Source organism: Carassius auratus, chromosome 35 (assembly GCF_003368295.1).
Source record: "Carassius auratus strain Wakin chromosome 35, ASM336829v1, whole genome shotgun sequence".
Classification (NCBI taxonomy): Eukaryota; Metazoa; Chordata; class Actinopteri; order Cypriniformes; family Cyprinidae; genus Carassius; species Carassius auratus.
The window spans coordinates 8,519,970-8,536,671 of record NC_039277.1 but is presented as its reverse complement, the minus strand read 5'-3'; the positions used below and the strand labels follow the sequence as shown (position 1 = coordinate 8,536,671).

General features: G+C 36.9%; 2 protein-coding genes across 2 annotated transcripts; both read left to right on the top strand.

Annotated features, from left to right (window-relative positions):
• The first annotated feature begins 968 nt into the window (after window positions 1–968).
• On the top strand, window positions 969–13,056 carry atp6v1b2 (ATPase H+ transporting V1 subunit B2). Its single transcript, XM_026219687.1, has 14 exons — window positions 969–1,182; window positions 2,522–2,577; window positions 2,955–3,053; window positions 3,144–3,237; window positions 3,323–3,400; window positions 3,510–3,649; window positions 5,255–5,356; window positions 5,438–5,535; window positions 6,164–6,287; window positions 6,398–6,548; window positions 6,637–6,719; window positions 6,812–6,916; window positions 9,238–9,367; window positions 12,158–13,056. The coding sequence occupies exons 1-14, from the start codon at window positions 1,050–1,052 to the stop codon at window positions 12,292–12,294; spliced, it is 1,530 nt and encodes a 509-aa protein (XP_026075472.1). The 5' UTR covers window positions 969–1,049; the 3' UTR covers window positions 12,295–13,056.
• Window positions 13,057–13,617: 561 nt separating this feature from the next.
• On the top strand, window positions 13,618–15,686 carry LOC113054259 (mucin-12-like). Its single transcript, XM_026219680.1, has 3 exons — window positions 13,618–13,712; window positions 13,787–13,839; window positions 13,921–15,686. The coding sequence occupies exons 1-3, from the start codon at window positions 13,693–13,695 to the stop codon at window positions 15,489–15,491; spliced, it is 1,644 nt and encodes a 547-aa protein (XP_026075465.1). The 5' UTR covers window positions 13,618–13,692; the 3' UTR covers window positions 15,492–15,686.
• Window positions 15,687–16,702: the final 1,016 nt, after the last annotated feature.

Below are 16,702 nucleotides of genomic sequence, written 5' to 3'. Positions count from 1 at the left end.
AGTGCCTTAAAAAACGGCCTGCCTAAGAGTCAATACTGTATATATATATATATATATATATATATATATATATATATATATATACAGTACAGACCAAAAGTTTGGACACACCTTCTCATTCAAAGAGTTTTCTTTATTTTCATGACTATGTAAATTGTAGAGTCACACTGAAGGCATCAAGGGCTATTTGAGCAAGAAGGAGAGTGATGGGGTGCTGCGCCAGATGACCTGGCCTCCACAGTCACCGGACCTGAACCCAATCGAGATGGTTTAGGGGTGAGCTGGACCACAGACAGAAGGTAAAAGGGTCAACAAGTGCTAAGCATCTCTCTGGGAACTCCTTCAAGACTGTTGGAAGACCATTTCAGGTGACTACCTCTTGAAGCTCATCAAGAGAATGCCAAGAGTGTGCAAAGCAGTAATCAAAGCAAAAGGTGGCTGCTTTGAAGAACCTAGAATATGACATATTTTCAGTTGTTTCACACTTTTTTGTTATGTATAGCAAAATATATAATATAATTCCATATATAATTCCACATGTGTTAATTCATAGTTTTGATGCCTTCGGTGTGAATCTACAATTTTCATAGTAATGAAAATAAAGAAAACTCTTTGAATGAGAAGGTGTGTCCAAACTTTTGGTCTGTACTGTGTATATATATATATATATATATATATATATATATATATATATATATATATATATATATATATATGCATAGATATATAATTTAATGCAAAGATAACTTTCGTACGCACATTTTCTAAAAGAATGCACTTTTGCACGCTCAAAATATAATCTTTCGCGTTCATAATTGTGGCAGAGATATAATCCCATAGTAATGCACGAATTACGCTGGACGCCAACCGCCGTTAAATTTTAAAAGAAAAAGTAGAAGAACCACACAGACACCTCTTGAATGCGTCAGCGTTTAGTGCAGTGCGTCGATTTTGAGGGAGGGGGGAGAAACGCGTAAACACTACTGCGCATGTGCAGCCGTGTTCTCAGACTTAGCTTACGGTAGTGATTTTGGTGTAGTATAGTCATCATGAAGGCTCTTAGAGGAATGGTGAGCGGAGCTGTGAGCGAAATATCATCCGCTGTTACCGGGAGCAAACACGTCGCCGTTCGGGAAAATGTCCTCGCCGTGACTCGTGACTACATTTCTCAGCCGAGATTAAGTGAGTGACCAGTGCTGACTATGAAGGGCCCTTACAAACAGAAACCCACTACTGTAACGATCAAATGATGTGTGTATGTCGCAGCGAATGAATGCCATGCTCTGTATTTACACTGCATCTGCTAATCGTCCTCGTCATGTTATTTTCAGCTAAAGACATTACACTTCTGATTTTTAGCATATCTGGTACTGTACATCTGTGATTAGTTAACGTTATGCGTTCAGGTGAATCCAGGGACAGCCTGCTAATTAAATTATATTTTCATTGCAAATGCGTAGTTTACGTCAAATTGCGTGTAAGTTACTTAAAATTCAGTTTAATGATAGGTTGGATTTCACAACTTATGACTTAAAATTAAATATGATGCAGATTTTAGAATGTTTGATCTGTATCGTGATGGCGTCATGGCAAGCGGTGCTAACAATTAGACTAATACTTCAACTAGTATCTATATTTATGTTATCAGTCCTTTTAATTACTTAATATTTCATATAAAGTAACATAGAAGTATTAGTACCTATTTTAAAAATATGTTACTCATATGTGTCAAAAACAATTGGAATACTAGTTTAAGTGAATAGTCAATATCTGAACAACAGCAAATTTAATGACAAAAATGTAAAATTTGTTACCAGTAACAACAGAATAGATGTCTTTTACTACTGGAGGCAGGACAGGAAAGAAATACATACTAGTATTCAATAAGATGTTACTAGTGAAATGGAAAGCTAGTGCTTATTAAAATAAGTATACCGGTAAGCAAAGTCCCTTTAAGGCAAAACAAAAAGTACTAATAACATAAAAATTATATTAGTTAGTTAAAGGAATAATGTTAAATTGGCTTGCTATAGATGGCAGCATCATCAGATGAATTGATGACATCACAGCATGCAAGGAGCTTTAACAAATTTTACATTTAAACTGGTTGATTCTCAAATATGGAGTCTTTTTAGTAAAAAAAAATAAATAAATCACATTATTTAAAACAAACAATGAATACAATTTTACAAATAACATTTATAAGGCATCATGACCTTTTATTTTCTGATTATGATCATCTCAGTCTGTTATTTATTTCTATATGGGTTTATGTTTTTATACATTATAAGCGACATTCTCATTCTTTTTCTTTTTTTTTCTTTTTAAAGAGACTTTGACCATATCATGATGTCATATTTTATAAGGTGATATGTGCTTTTTTTCTTACTTAATTTATTTTTCATCAATGCAGTGCTTACTGAACTTTGTTCATGTAATAATAATAAAAAATAAAAAATAAAACTTTGTAATTTTATTTAGACTAAAACCACTCTTGTGACATTGTTAACTGTGTGTACAGCATATAAAACTGTTGCTGGTGTTAATGGACCCCTGGTGATTTTGGATCACGTGAAGGTATTGGATTTCTATATTATTATTACCTTTGTTATACATCTGATCTGATTTGATTTGTATTGTATTTTAGAAACATAATGCACCAGAATCTGGCGCCACAACTCTCTGCTTACTTATTCAATATAAAAATATAAAATGTTACAATATAAAATATTTTCATATAAATTGTAATGATAACTTGCCCACATCTACACAATAACCCATCTAGCTACAGCTGTAGAGGTTTACCATTACTAAGATGTTCATTATTGTCTTTATAATCATGAATCCAGAAGCCGAGGCAATCATCTCATATGTTTGGAAAATACTGGATTACTCTGAGGTTCTTGATGTAACATTAACCTGTTGCTCAGTAGCATTCTGTATATCTGGTTTAGTTCCCCAGGTTTGCTGAGATTGTTCATCTGACTCTTCCTGATGGCACCAAGAGGAGCGGACAAGTGCTGGAGGTCACAGGCTCCAAAGCTGTGGTTCAGGTCAGGGAACGAGACCTTCTGAAACAGCTAGGTTTTTTTCCTCCATTGTGGAAATTTCATCAGTAGCATACCTCATTTTTTTATTTGTAGGTTTTTGAGGGAACGTCTGGTATCGATGCCCAAAAAACCACATGTGAATTCACAGGGGACATTTTGCGTACACCTGTGTCTGAGGATATGTTAGGTAAGAATAAAAAAAAGGAGACGTTCTGAAGCCATCTGATGTTTTTTTATGATGTGTATTTGCTAACACTAGGAGTGTATTACAGGTCGGGTCTTCAACGGGTCAGGAAAGCCGATTGATCGAGGGCCTGCGGTGCTAGCGGAGGACTACTTGGACATTATGGGTAAATTTCAATGAGGCCACGTTAATGATCATGCTCACATATTGTCATCAGTGGCATTTTTGAGTATTGATGGTATGTGAACCATCCAATTTCCTCCTGCTTCATGTAGGTCAGCCGATTAATCCTCAGTGTCGTATTTATCCTGAGGAAATGATCCAGACAGGCATCTCTGCCATTGATGGCATGAACAGTATTGCTAGAGGCCAAAAAATTCCTATTTTCTCTGCAGCTGGCCTACCCCACAATGAGGTAAGACCCCTGTCAGTTTTTTTTTATTTGTTTGTATCATTCTTTTCTGGTTTTTATCTTAAAGGTAGGAAGGATGTTGAATATATAAAAACATGATTACATAAAAGTTGATTCTCCTTGAAAATGCAGACATGCATTGAATTGGTTTTATTAAATAATTTTCTTTTCAGTGAGGATGCAATGGATTAATCAAAAGTGACAGTAAACTCACTTATAGTATTGCTTTATAATTATTGTATTATTCAATGTATATTATATTTATATTTCAGATAAATGGGTCTTTTGAACTTTTTATTCATCAAATAATGCAGAGAAAAATATATATCATGGTTTCCAAAAAAAAATCTGTTTTATACATTGCTTATAAGAAGAAATGTTTCTTGAGCAGCATATTAGAATGATTTCTTAAAGATCATGTGACAGTGAAGACTGGTGTAATGATGATGAAAATTCAGCTTTGCGTCACATGATTAAATTTTATTTTAAAATGCACTCAAATAATTAGTAGTTATAATTGCAATAATTGTTATCAAATAAATGCTGCCTTGGTGATCAAAAGAAACAATGTTTTTCAAAAACATTATAAAGTCTTATTGACAACCAAACATTTGAACTGTATTGCATGTAAAATGCAATGTCGCTGTAGCAAATGTAAAAATAATAAACACCGTTAACCAGACACAGTGGCTATGTTTACATGCACACTTTTTGGTTCAATCGGACTGAATTCATAACGATTGATGAATCTGATTGTAGTGTTTACATGAACGCTAAATAAAGTTATCCAGTTGATGTGCGCATTTTCTATGTCACAAGCTTCAAATCGGAATATATTTTTTTAGACATGCGCACACTGCTCAAATAGTGAAAGTGACATATAGATAATATTGAGTTTCTCAGTGTTTGCACAAAATAACCACTCTCCCACGTGGTTTCTTTATTTGTTTTCAGCAGCAAAATTATTATATACACCTTTATGGATAAATAAACATATAAACCGCTGTGCTGTTCATATTTATCATGAAAAAAAGTAAAAAGCCCCTCCCCGTGCCCAAAATGGGTTTCCTGTGGATGAGTATCCAAAACTATGGTGTGCTGCTCCACTTCACAGTTGCCGAGTGAAATGAGAGTTTTATAATGAATGGACATGCATTTATACAACACTTTATTCAAAAGGAAGAGCCGTCGTTCCGTGCGTCATACGTCATTACGTTATTTCATTGCACATGCGCAGTCCTTTCAGTTACATGGTTCAATTGATTGAGTGTTTACATGCACACTTAATCGTATTAGAAGAGGAATAAAACATCCCCTTCAATCCGATCGAAATTTAATTTGGATCGAGCTCAATCAGATCGATTAAAGTGTTTATACGAATGTTTTTCAATCCGATTGAGCCTTCAATCCGATAACAAATGGATTATTTGGGTGCATGTAAAGTAACCAGTGGCTCAAATCAAAGGGATTTATTGTCTTTTAACCACTGCACATCTTGTACACATCTTGACTTAGTAAAATTTTGGAAAATATCCAAAATGCCCATTTTTACCAAGTCTAATGTAGTTATCTTACAGTTGAACCCTCATTGTAATGTGCGTTTTTCAGATTGCTGCACAGATCTGTCGTCAGGCGGGTTTGGTGAAGAAGTCCAAAGATGTGATGGATTACAGTGAGGAGAACTTTGCCATTGTGTTTGCTGCCATGGGGGTGAGCAACACCTCTGATTAAAAGTTAGCAATCTACATCCATACCAGTGGGATATCTTCATGACTTTACTTGTATCTTCAGGTCAACATGGAGACTGCAAGATTTTTTAAGTCTGACTTTGAAGAGAACGGATCTATGGACAACGTATGCCTCTTTTTAAATTTGGCGAATGATCCCACGTCAGTATCTTCTAAAATATTCTTCAAAGTAAAGGGATAGTTCACCAAAAAATGAAATCATGTCATCATTTATTCACCATCATGTCATTCCAAACTCATATATAGTCTTTTGGGTTTTTAAATAGGGATGGCCACTTTGGTTAATGGACCGACATCCGTTACTTTTGAACATTAACCATTAACTGATATAAGATTAGAATATTAAATTATTATTAAATAAAAATAGAATAGATAAGTGTCCATGACCCTGACGTGTGAGTTCCGCTCCTGCTAATTTTTTTTATTTTATTTTGCCCGCTTCCGCAAATATTCATATATTGTTTAGAATTTTCACCCTATCAATATTTGGGTATTAAAACCGCTTTTGAATGCGCGTTCGCTGTTCACTTTTGATTTTATGTCCACTCACACTCAATGTAAAGAAGCACATCTAATCTTACAAGATCAGATTTTTGTGTGGGTGAGTTCAGAGTAAATTCCAGGTATAGGTCACCATACTTTGCCACACATTACTTCACATTTTCGGAAGGTCATGCAGGTTTGGAATCACATGAATGTGAGTAAATAATGACTCAGAAATATTTATTTTGATATGACTTGGACCACAATGTTTGATTTCCTGACGCAGGATTGAACGCATCATCACCCCTCGCCTTGCACTTACCTCAGCTGAGTTTCTGGCTTACCAGTGTGAGAAACACGTGCTGGTCATATTGACAGACATGAGCTCTTATGCTGAGGCTTTACGAGAGGTACGATGTGTGAATTTATACTGGAAGCCATTAACATCAAAGTTAAACATGTTACTTAATTTTACTTAAATTTTACTTATAACCATGCATTAAACCCTATCATTTTGAAGGTCTCAGCAGCTAGAGAAGAGGTTCCTGGGCGACGTGGTTTCCCAGGTTACATGTACACTGATCTGGCAACAATATACGAGAGGGCTGGACGTGTGGAGGGACGCAATGGCTCCATCACCCAAATCCCAATCCTCACTATGCCCAACGATGGTTAGCAAACCTACTCCTACCTACTCTTGTTTTAATCCTTTAACCATCATAAAGGGTTACCTTACTTATTTTCATCACCTAAACACAGATATTACCCATCCTATTCCCGATTTAACTGGCTACATCACTGAGGGTCAAATTTATGTGGACAGGCAGCTGCATAACAGACAGGCAAGAAACAAGCTTACAGTCTGAACATTAGTTATATAGTATGATTGAATCTCGTGTGTTGTTTCATAGTAATTGTTGATATTTCTGTGCAGATCTATCCTCCTATCAATGTACTACCTTCTTTGTCTCGACTGATGAAGTCAGCCATTGGTGAAGGAATGACACGCAAAGACCACTCAGATGTTTCTAATCAGCTGGTAAGTATGGACCTAAATTATTTTCATATTCATATTAATCAAAAGTGTTTTTGAATGAAGCCTCTTATGCTAATTAAGGCTGCATTTATTTGATCAAATTACTATATAGTTTTAAAGGGGTCATCGGATGCTAAATTAACTTTTAGATGTTTTTTTAACATAAATGTGTGTTGGAAGTGTATGTACACATCTATATTATAATGATAAAAATCCACCCAGTGGTTTTTATCTAATTCCTAAAAATAATGTCCCCTTTTTCAAATCAGGCCATTCTCAGTTGCTTCCACGATTGTTGATTGACAGTGCCATCTTACCTTAGACCTGCCCTGTGTGAGTTGTCACAATCCGACCACAATTGTTTCACTGCCCGAGCAGATGTAGATAAGAATGGCTCCGTAGAGATTGAGGTGTTTTATTGTTAAATGTAATAATGAACATAGCAGTGGTCATTTACTCCCCACATCTGAGCCACTGAAGATGCAGTGGATTACTTTTGTTTGTTAAGGGAATGTGCCCCCAATCTACCTAAATGTATCTACACTAGGGCTGCACGATGTGTCATTTAAGCATCGATATCGCAATGTACGAATCCACGATAGTCACATCCCAGGATGTGCGATGTAGGCTGTCGTAGTTGATCCGTTATTCATTAACTGTACGGGCCAGCTGCTCCCTGGCCCTTGACGAATGTGATTCGCGGGTTAATTGCACAGCTTAACCATCATAGAGTGAAAGTTTATCATTTGCATGTGTTTTTAAGTCCTGTCAGTTTAACAGTGCTGCATGTTTGTCTCTAATCAGCATCAAGACTAATTAAAGGGATACTCCATCCTAAAATGAAAATTTTGTCATTAAATAAACACATACAGTAGTCCAGCCTAATAATAATTTGTCTATATTAAAAGAATTGCTCTTACAAAACCTGTGTTTTGTATCACTAGTGCAGTGTCTGTTATCAGAGCATAAAAGCCCTGCCCGCGTGAGGCACACCGCTTCCAGCTTACTCTGTTCTGTAGTTTAATAATGATATAATGTGCGTGTTTATATTGCACCAAAATGCAACACTGCACTCTCTTGGGTCTACATCAACACAAGTCGATTAAATGAATGGTTTCTCAACATAATATAAATGCAGACAGACAGACACACAGAGATTCCTGCCTTTATCAGAGAGGAGCATATGTTGAGCCCCCTTCTTCTGAAGCTTCGAATATTTGATGTTGATTACTACCGAAGCTTTGAAGCTCAAAAAAACCATCACCTCATGGATCAGCATGATAATGCACGGCCCCATGTTGCAAGGATCTGTACACAATTCCTGGAAGCTGAAAACATCCCAGTTTTTCCATGGCCAGCATACTCACCAGACATGTCACCCATTGAGCATGTTTGGGATGCTCTGGATCGACGTATATAAAAGCGTTTTCCAGTTTCTACCAATATCCAGCAATTTCGCACAGCCATTGATAAGGAGGGGACCAACAGGCCACAGGCCATAATCAACAACCTGATCAATATTATGCGCAGGAGATGTGTTGCACTGTCTGGCCACACCAGATACTGACTGGTTTTTGGACCCCCCGATACAGTAAAACTGCACATTTTAGAGTGGCCTTTTATTGTGGTCAGCCTAAAGCACACATGTGCAATAATCATGCTGTCTAATCAGCATCTTGATATGCCACACCTGTGAGGTGGATGGATTATCTCGGCAAAGGACAAGTGCTCACTAACACAGATTTAGACAGATTTATGAACAATATTGGAGAGAAATTGGCATTGTGTGTACATAGAAAAAGTTTTAGATCTTTGAGTTCAGCTCATGAAAAATAGGGGCAAAAACAAAAGTGTTGTATTTATAATTTAGCTTAGTGAATATTCGTGCAAATCATTTGTAATCCAACTTCACTTACAGCAGAAGTGAGTATACATTTTTTTTTTTTTTATGAATCTTTGCAATCGCTGTTCCTAACAACAGGCTAGTTAGAAAGCTTCATGGCTAAATGTGGTTAAAGTAAACATTCTTTAAGAGCACGGTTCATCACCCTACAGAAGAGGGGGCGGGGTCAGGAGAGCTCATTAGCATTTAAAGCAACATGCAAAAAATTCGGTGTTCTGCAGAGCTGATTTTGACAAGGTTAAAAGGGTGTTTTTTACACTGTCTTTGAGAAATTTTAACCAAAGTATGGTATTGACTTTTCATTTATACCCTAAAGAATCATATCAACTTGTGGAAAATGGGCATCTGATGACCCCTTTAATATTTTTGCAATTTGAGGATGTTGTTTATGGACATTTAAATAACTTATCATCTTTTGCAGTATGCTTGTTATGCCATCGGGAAAGATGTGCAGGCAATGAAGGCTGTGGTTGGGGAAGAAGCACTGACATCAGATGACTTGTTGTACTTGGAGTTCTTGCAGAAATTTGAGAAGAATTTTATTTCCCAGGGTAAGTAACAACAGGAGAGCACCTGTGGAATGATTAAAAAATTAACTTGTTCCCCATTAAACAATTAGGATTAGTTCACTTTCAAATTAAAATTTCCTGATAATTTACTCACCCCCGTCTCATCCAAGATGTTTACGTCTTCACATTCACACAAAAACATTCTAGGATTATTGTCTTTAGTTTAGTTGACTTCAACAGATACCAAATGTTTGAAGGTCAAAATTTCATGCAGCTTCAACGGGTTCTACACGACACTAGACGAGTAATAAGGGTCTTATCTAGTGAAACAATCAGTCATTTTCTAAAATATATATATGTGTGTGTATATGCTTTATAAACAGAAATGATCGCCTTGCACTGCTCTGTGATGTGATGATGATATGTAAACCACCAGCCAAAACAAATTAATTTAGGCTAAAACGAAATTGAAACCAACTTGGGTCTCTCCTTTGACACAAAATCAAATGTTCCCATATTTGCGATGTCTTTAAATGCCAATTTATAATTTATTTATCCACGTTCCAATATTCACGTAAAACAAAATGTTTTGCAAAACATTGTGGCGGTTCGAACACTTAACAGCACAGATTTGATTACATATTTAAACTGTTTTCTTATATATATATATATATATATATATATATATATATATATATATATATATATATATATGTATGTGTGTGTGTGTGTGTATGTATGTATGTTTGTTTGACTGACTGTATGTTGTTATGTACAGGGTGCATTGTCAAAGTAGCAAAGCCTAACTTTTTGTGCCAATGTGGCACCAGCAATCACTTGAGTTTTTTTTTTCCTATTAACAGTGAAAGCTATTTCTCCTTTTAGTCATGAAGATAATCGGAATTATAAACGGTTTGCCTTTATTTGTATACATTCACAATAAAAAACAAATCTCTGTGTGTAAAATAAACCTAAAGAAAATAGGATGCCGCTTTCTGCCATCTGTTTTCTGCCATAGTCAGATAGGGAGCTTTAATTGAACGCCGTTAATTTTATCTTATAAATACATAATCTTTGGCAGTATTCAGTGCATATGAATGCACAAGACGCATTTGAAGTTCTTTTTCACAGACCAAACTGTCTCAGACATTTCTTTCTTTTTTATATTGAACGTAGTGTAGCTGTTTAACTTGTCTGTTTGATCAAATAGCGTGCTTCTGCTTCGCCAGCTATGGAGAAACTGGTAGTTGATCTTAAGACAAAACAAGAATTCAAATTCTTAAAAAAATAACTTAAATTTAGGACAGCCCCAGACTTGACTTAATCCCAATAATAATTAATTAATGAATTTATTGGGTTATTTGAAACTAATGGTTATATTTAAGCATTACAACAACAGCAACATATAATACATAGGAGGACAATTTTTATGAAGGGACACCGATGACGCTGCTTTTTGCGGACTTCAAAACTCATTAGCAACTCTAAAACGAGTCGGATAGGGAGCTTTAATTGAACACCGTTAATTTTAGCTTATAAATACATAATCTTTGGCAGTATTCAGTGCATATGAATGCGCAAGACGCATTTGCAGTAGAAGCGCAGACTCAAATATCGGGAAACGTTCACTCAGATGAAAGCGCAAAAACATGGCACAAAAATGAATGAAACATATCGCTGCAGCCTGAGACAGGCTATTTTAAAAGTAACTGTTCAAAAACAGGCTGCATTAAAAACGTGAAGCTGAGCACCAGTCAAAGTCGCAACGACAATATACAGTCTATGGAGCATGCTTATTATGATTATTAGGGTAAGAATGTTTGCGAATATTATTTGATTATTTAATATTTAAGAATATATTTGAGAACTTAAGAATTTTTTCAAGAATTGCACTTGAGAACATTTTCACTAACTTCGCGAAATTTATCTTAAGAAATTTCTGAAATTATTTTGTAAGAAGATTTTTGTGAAATCTTCACCTGAAACCCAGGTGTTAAAAAAAAAGAAGAAAAAAGTTGAATGCCAACACACCGAACGAATATTCAAATAATCCAATATTCTGGTCCAGCTCTAGTGTTTACAAGTTAAACGCCATTTGCAAAAAATGTGCATAGTGTATGTGTCATTGGACATACAACAACTTTTGAACGGTCCTCCTTCTCCACATTTGTAAACACACTGAGTCAGTACTTCTGCCTACATCAGGTGTGACCTTTTCAAAGTGATTAGGCATTTCAGAGCAGTGCAAGGCAAGCATTTCGGTTTTTAAATGGCTGATCATTTCGATAAATAGGATCCTTAATCCTTGTCTTGTGTCGTATGAATCCATTTGAAGCTGCACTGAAACTCTAATTTTGACCTTCAACTGTTTGGTTGCTGAAGTCCATTATAAGGAGAATAATCCTGGAATGTTTTCATCAAAAACCTTAATTTCCTTTCGACTGAAGAAAACAATACATAAACATTTTGGATGGAATGGGGCTGAGTAAATTATCAGGAAATGTAAATTTAAAAGTAATCTAAGCCTTTAACACATTAAAATGTTTATTCTCACCAAACACCAAACAAATATTTTCTCAAGGTGCTTTGTAATATCGGTAAAAAAAACAACAATATATAAAAATTGTAGTTTATAGTTTGTTCTTTTATAGTTTTATAATTAACTTTCAGTTAATTCTGATTATCTGTCTCTAGTTTTATGCTTATTGGCTGACGTGTACCTGCAAGGGTTGCCACAAGTTTTCAGCTTGTGTATTTGATTTGCATGAAAAGCACAGTGGGCTGCTTTGTGTATATAACTTCAGAATGAGCATAACATGTTTTGTGGCACAGGTGCATATGAGAACCGAACTGTGTTTGAAACACTGGACATTGGCTGGCAGCTGTTGAGAATCTTCCCCAAGGAGATGCTGAAAAGGATTCCTCAGAGCACTGTGGCTGAGTTTTATCCCAGAGACTCCAAACATTAGTCTTACTTCCTTCTTTGTTTATTCACTTTGTCTCTCAATCAGCCATGAGTCTGCCCTCTTAACTTCTATATGTTACTCTGCTCAAATCAAGTACACTTGAGTCTACACTGATGGAATAAAACAAGTTTTCATTTTTGCTCTTGGTATTTATCATGTAAGTGTTGCTGAATAGTAAAGCAAATATTGTATTAATATTGTTGCTACACCCCAGTGTGAAAGTGTTTTTGTGTGTGAATGTAGCTCAGTGTTTAAATTTTTCTCTATGCTGGCAAAATTTTTAGAACAACTGACAAAGCTATTAGTATGCATTACAAAGCAGTCCATATCTGTACTTTAGAAGTGCCAAGTTGAATGTATAATGGCTTTATGCATTCTATGAAATTTTCATCGTTATAATGTATACACTATATATAAAAGTACATATTTATCACAAAGTATAAAAATAAGCCATATGTTCATACAGTGCATTACAAAGGAATAGAAAAGCACAGTGGCCCTATCAAATCAAAGAAAAAAAGAGCAATAGATTTATTGCTTGTCATGCACTGTTTTTGTATAAAAATGTCTAATTTATGTTTGTGTCAGCAGTATGTTTATTATAATTTATATTGGTGCCATGAATTTATGTACTGTGGTAAAGTGTGTGATTATCAAGTGAATTCATATGAAAGTAATTGTTGTCCTAATGCATGAACACTATATTTAAAATATTTATGTAAAACACTTGCTTCATGAAATAAACATTGATGTAGTTTAAATAATCATGCTGATAGTTATGAAATCTATTTATTGATGGTTTGGTGTTGATTAGTTTCAATGCTGATGTCATTTGCGCAAAAGGATGCATATTCATTTCACTAGGAAATTTAGTTTTGCACAGCCTTATTCAAGTAACTTGCTAGCTCAGACAATAAGAAAAGGTAATTGTTTTTATCGCCACCTAAATTTAGCATAAAATTTATGCCATGCATTTGCAAAAGTATGTAATGAGCTAAAAAATTAAAAGTTTTGCAAAAAAATATATATAAAAATATAGAATTTCAAACTAATGATTTTAATATCAAAATTAGTTTGATAAAAGTAATTAGCATGCTATCCTATTAACAGATTTGTATTTAATATAATGTATATTTTGTATAAGGTGCGTGTATAATATCTTATGTAGACATTACACAAAGGGTCTCAAGAGTTTTCACAAAACAAGCATCAATTGTCTTTTAGCCAGTTTCCCAGGTGAACAAGATTTCATATAATTAGTCATCTGCGTTAATTGGAATGGTGAAGGCATATAAAATACACTTACTTCCAGTTGCAAGTATGTTTGGATTTGTTGGTTCTGTGTGGTGGTTTGATAACGTGAACGTTGGGTTTTTGGAGTACTTGTGGGTTTTTTTGGCTATGGGTCAAGGTTGGAAAAGGTCAGTTTGTTCATTCAATCTGTGCTTGTGAATGACTCCACAAACATTTGTTAATGTGTCTTAAAATTTTGTAGGTTATCTTTGCTAGTAGTCTTCTTGTTTTGGAGGAATGCTGATGGATTTAAAAGTGAGTTGTGCTCTCTCCCTCTTATTTAAAGGAATGCGTTTAGTGAGACTTGTGTAAAAGCCTTCTGTTTTAATTCTATAGGTGGAGCATATTCAGAGTCCCATCATGGGTGGGGTCAGCCTTCTGATGGTCTTACCCCCCATGCAGTCCAGTCTTCCATGTCAGAGGTCCATGTGACTGGGACTTTGCCTGTTGAAGAAGTGGGCTCCAGTTTGTTCCCTACTAAGCCCCTGAAGAGCAAGTCAAAATGGAATCTAGCTCAGTTTGTCAAAGGTGGTTCCAGCAGCTATCCATCAATGCCCGATGCCCAGGCTACTCCAAGCAGCTCTGTATCAGTTTCCTTGCCTCTGTCCCGGAATCAACAGTCTTCAAGCAGTTTTGCGTCCTCTGGATCAACTGTTCCAGGTGTTACTGGGGGACTACGTTTGGTGACCCAATATGCTGCAAGTGGTTCTAGACCAGTTTCTACCCTAAGAGAGAGAAGTAGCTATCCTGCCCAGCTTGGTGTTTCTAGCCAATCCACCAGTGATTCTTTGCATGTGTCCAGCTCCCAAGAAACCCAAAGTGCTTTCAGTCAGTCCACCAGTATCTTGAGTTCCCAAAAGCAATATAGTGCTGCCTCTCAGGTCAGCTCTGGGGCTCAGCTTGGGGCCTCTACTGGTTTGCTCCCGCAGAGAATGAGCAGCTCTTCCAGTGGTTCTGTCCAGTCTCCAGGTAGCACAAGTCAGTTTGCCCTCGGGTCTTACCCATTTGCTGCAAGTGTGTCACTGTCCTCCCCACAAGCTGGTCCATCTACTGTTCTGGGTCCTCAGAAGCAGCTGACCTCTACCTACACTGGCAGCTCTGGCACCCAGGCAGGATCCTCTACTCCCTTCACCCTGCATGGAAGTCCTGCTTATGGATCAAGTCAGCCTCAAGGTACCACAAGTCTGTCTGCCCCTGGGTCTCCATCCTCCTATCCAGGTTTATCCCAGTCCTCACCCCAAGGTGTTGCCAGTCAATCTAGTTCACAGAAGCGGCTTACCTCCGTCTACCAGATCAGTTCTGGGCCTCAGCTTGGGGCCTCTACTGGTTTGCTCCCGCAGAGAATGAGCAGCTCTTCCAGTGGTTCTGTCCAGTCTCCAGGTAGCACAAGTCAGTTTGCCCTCGGGTCTTACCCATTTGCTGCAAGTGTGTCACTGTCCTCCCCACAAGCTGGTCCATCTACTGTTCTGGGTCCTCAGAAGCAGCTGACCTCTACCTACACTGGCAGCTCTGGCACCCAGGCAGGATCCTCTACTCCCTTCACCCTGCATGGAAGCCCTGCTTATGGTGGATCAAGTCAACTTCAAGACATGAGTCACTTTGCTGCTAGCAGTCCATATGGAGGCTTGTACTGCAAATGTGCGTTGTCACCTCCAGGTGTAGACCATCCCTCTACTTTTCAGAGTTCACAAAAGCGGTTTACCTCTAGCTATGGAACCCAATCAGGGTCTTCACCATTTACTCTGCAAGGAAGTGTCACTTTTGATGGCTCGCAGCCTCAAGGTGTTGCCAGTCAATCTGTTCATGGCTCTCTGAAGAAACTTCCATCCACCTTCGTAGGCAGCTCTGGAACCCAGGTAGGGTCCTCTACTGCTATCCTGCAGGGAGGCACTACTTATGGTGGATAATCTAAGCCTGAAGATACCGCAAGTGCGTTTGTTCCTGGGTCTCAGTCCTCTTATGCAAGTGTATCACGGTCTTCACCTCAAGATGTTGCTGGTTCTGGTCCTGCTGATTTCTCAGCAGTTTACTTCTACCTTCACCGGCAACTGATTCAAGTGCCTTTCAGAATTGAAACCCCAATAAAGGTTGGATGTCAAGCAGTTTTTGTGTGGGGGGTGTGTGTTTTTTTTTATTTTATTTTTTTTTAAAAAGGTGCAATGTACAGTTTAACCCCTTCACTGTCAAAGATCAGTAATGACTTCCGCTTATGTCCATCTAACAGCCCTCTTTAATTTATACTCTTACTTGATCGAAAAACAACATTGTTAGGCTCGTTTGACCACGGTTTTGATAAAACATTGCAGTGACAGTTTATGACCGGAGTGCAAAATATGTCATTTAGAATATAAATTCACCACACATTCGTATTCTGCTTCACTGAATGGTGGCAATTGCTTATCGTCCAAAGATGCATATACATTGAGATGTTTGCTCATTGTTCTCTGTCCTCCTATGCAAGTGTATCATGGTCTTCACCTCAAGATGTTGCTGGTCCTGGTACTGCTTGGTTTACAGAAATAGTTTCTCTACCTCCACAGGCAGCTATGGTAAACTGATATGATGCATGTGTCTTTCAGAATTGAAACCCTAATAAAGATTGGAAGAAAGGGTTTTTGTCTCTCTGTATGTTAAAGAGCCCCCTTTTAAATGTCAGTGAAATTGGTTTCAGTTCAATCATGGTGATAAAATGTCAGTGATCTGTATTCACTACAGTTAGTTTCATTAGTGCAGCTTTCAGAGTAGTGAAAGCAGAATTATATATTTTTTTAATCTGTGATTTACTTCTGTAGGTATGACTAGGGAATTTGATTTCCCACCAGAAACCCATTTAGTGGGTTCACTTTGTAGTTCATTTCATATTTTCAAAATCATGATTTGTTCTGAAAACTTTCAAGAGTGAAGCTACAAGAAACCGTTCCAGCTTTCACAAAATAGACTGTAAAAAAAAAAAGGTAAACGTAAAACTGATTATTCTAGAAAAGGGAAACAAAGTATACACAGAGCTGGAAATGCAATTTAAATTTCACAACTCTGTATTTCTCAGTTTATAATTATCATCCCTGCTATACTACATACTTTTGTTTCATGGTTGCTGTAAATGCGGGCGTACACAATG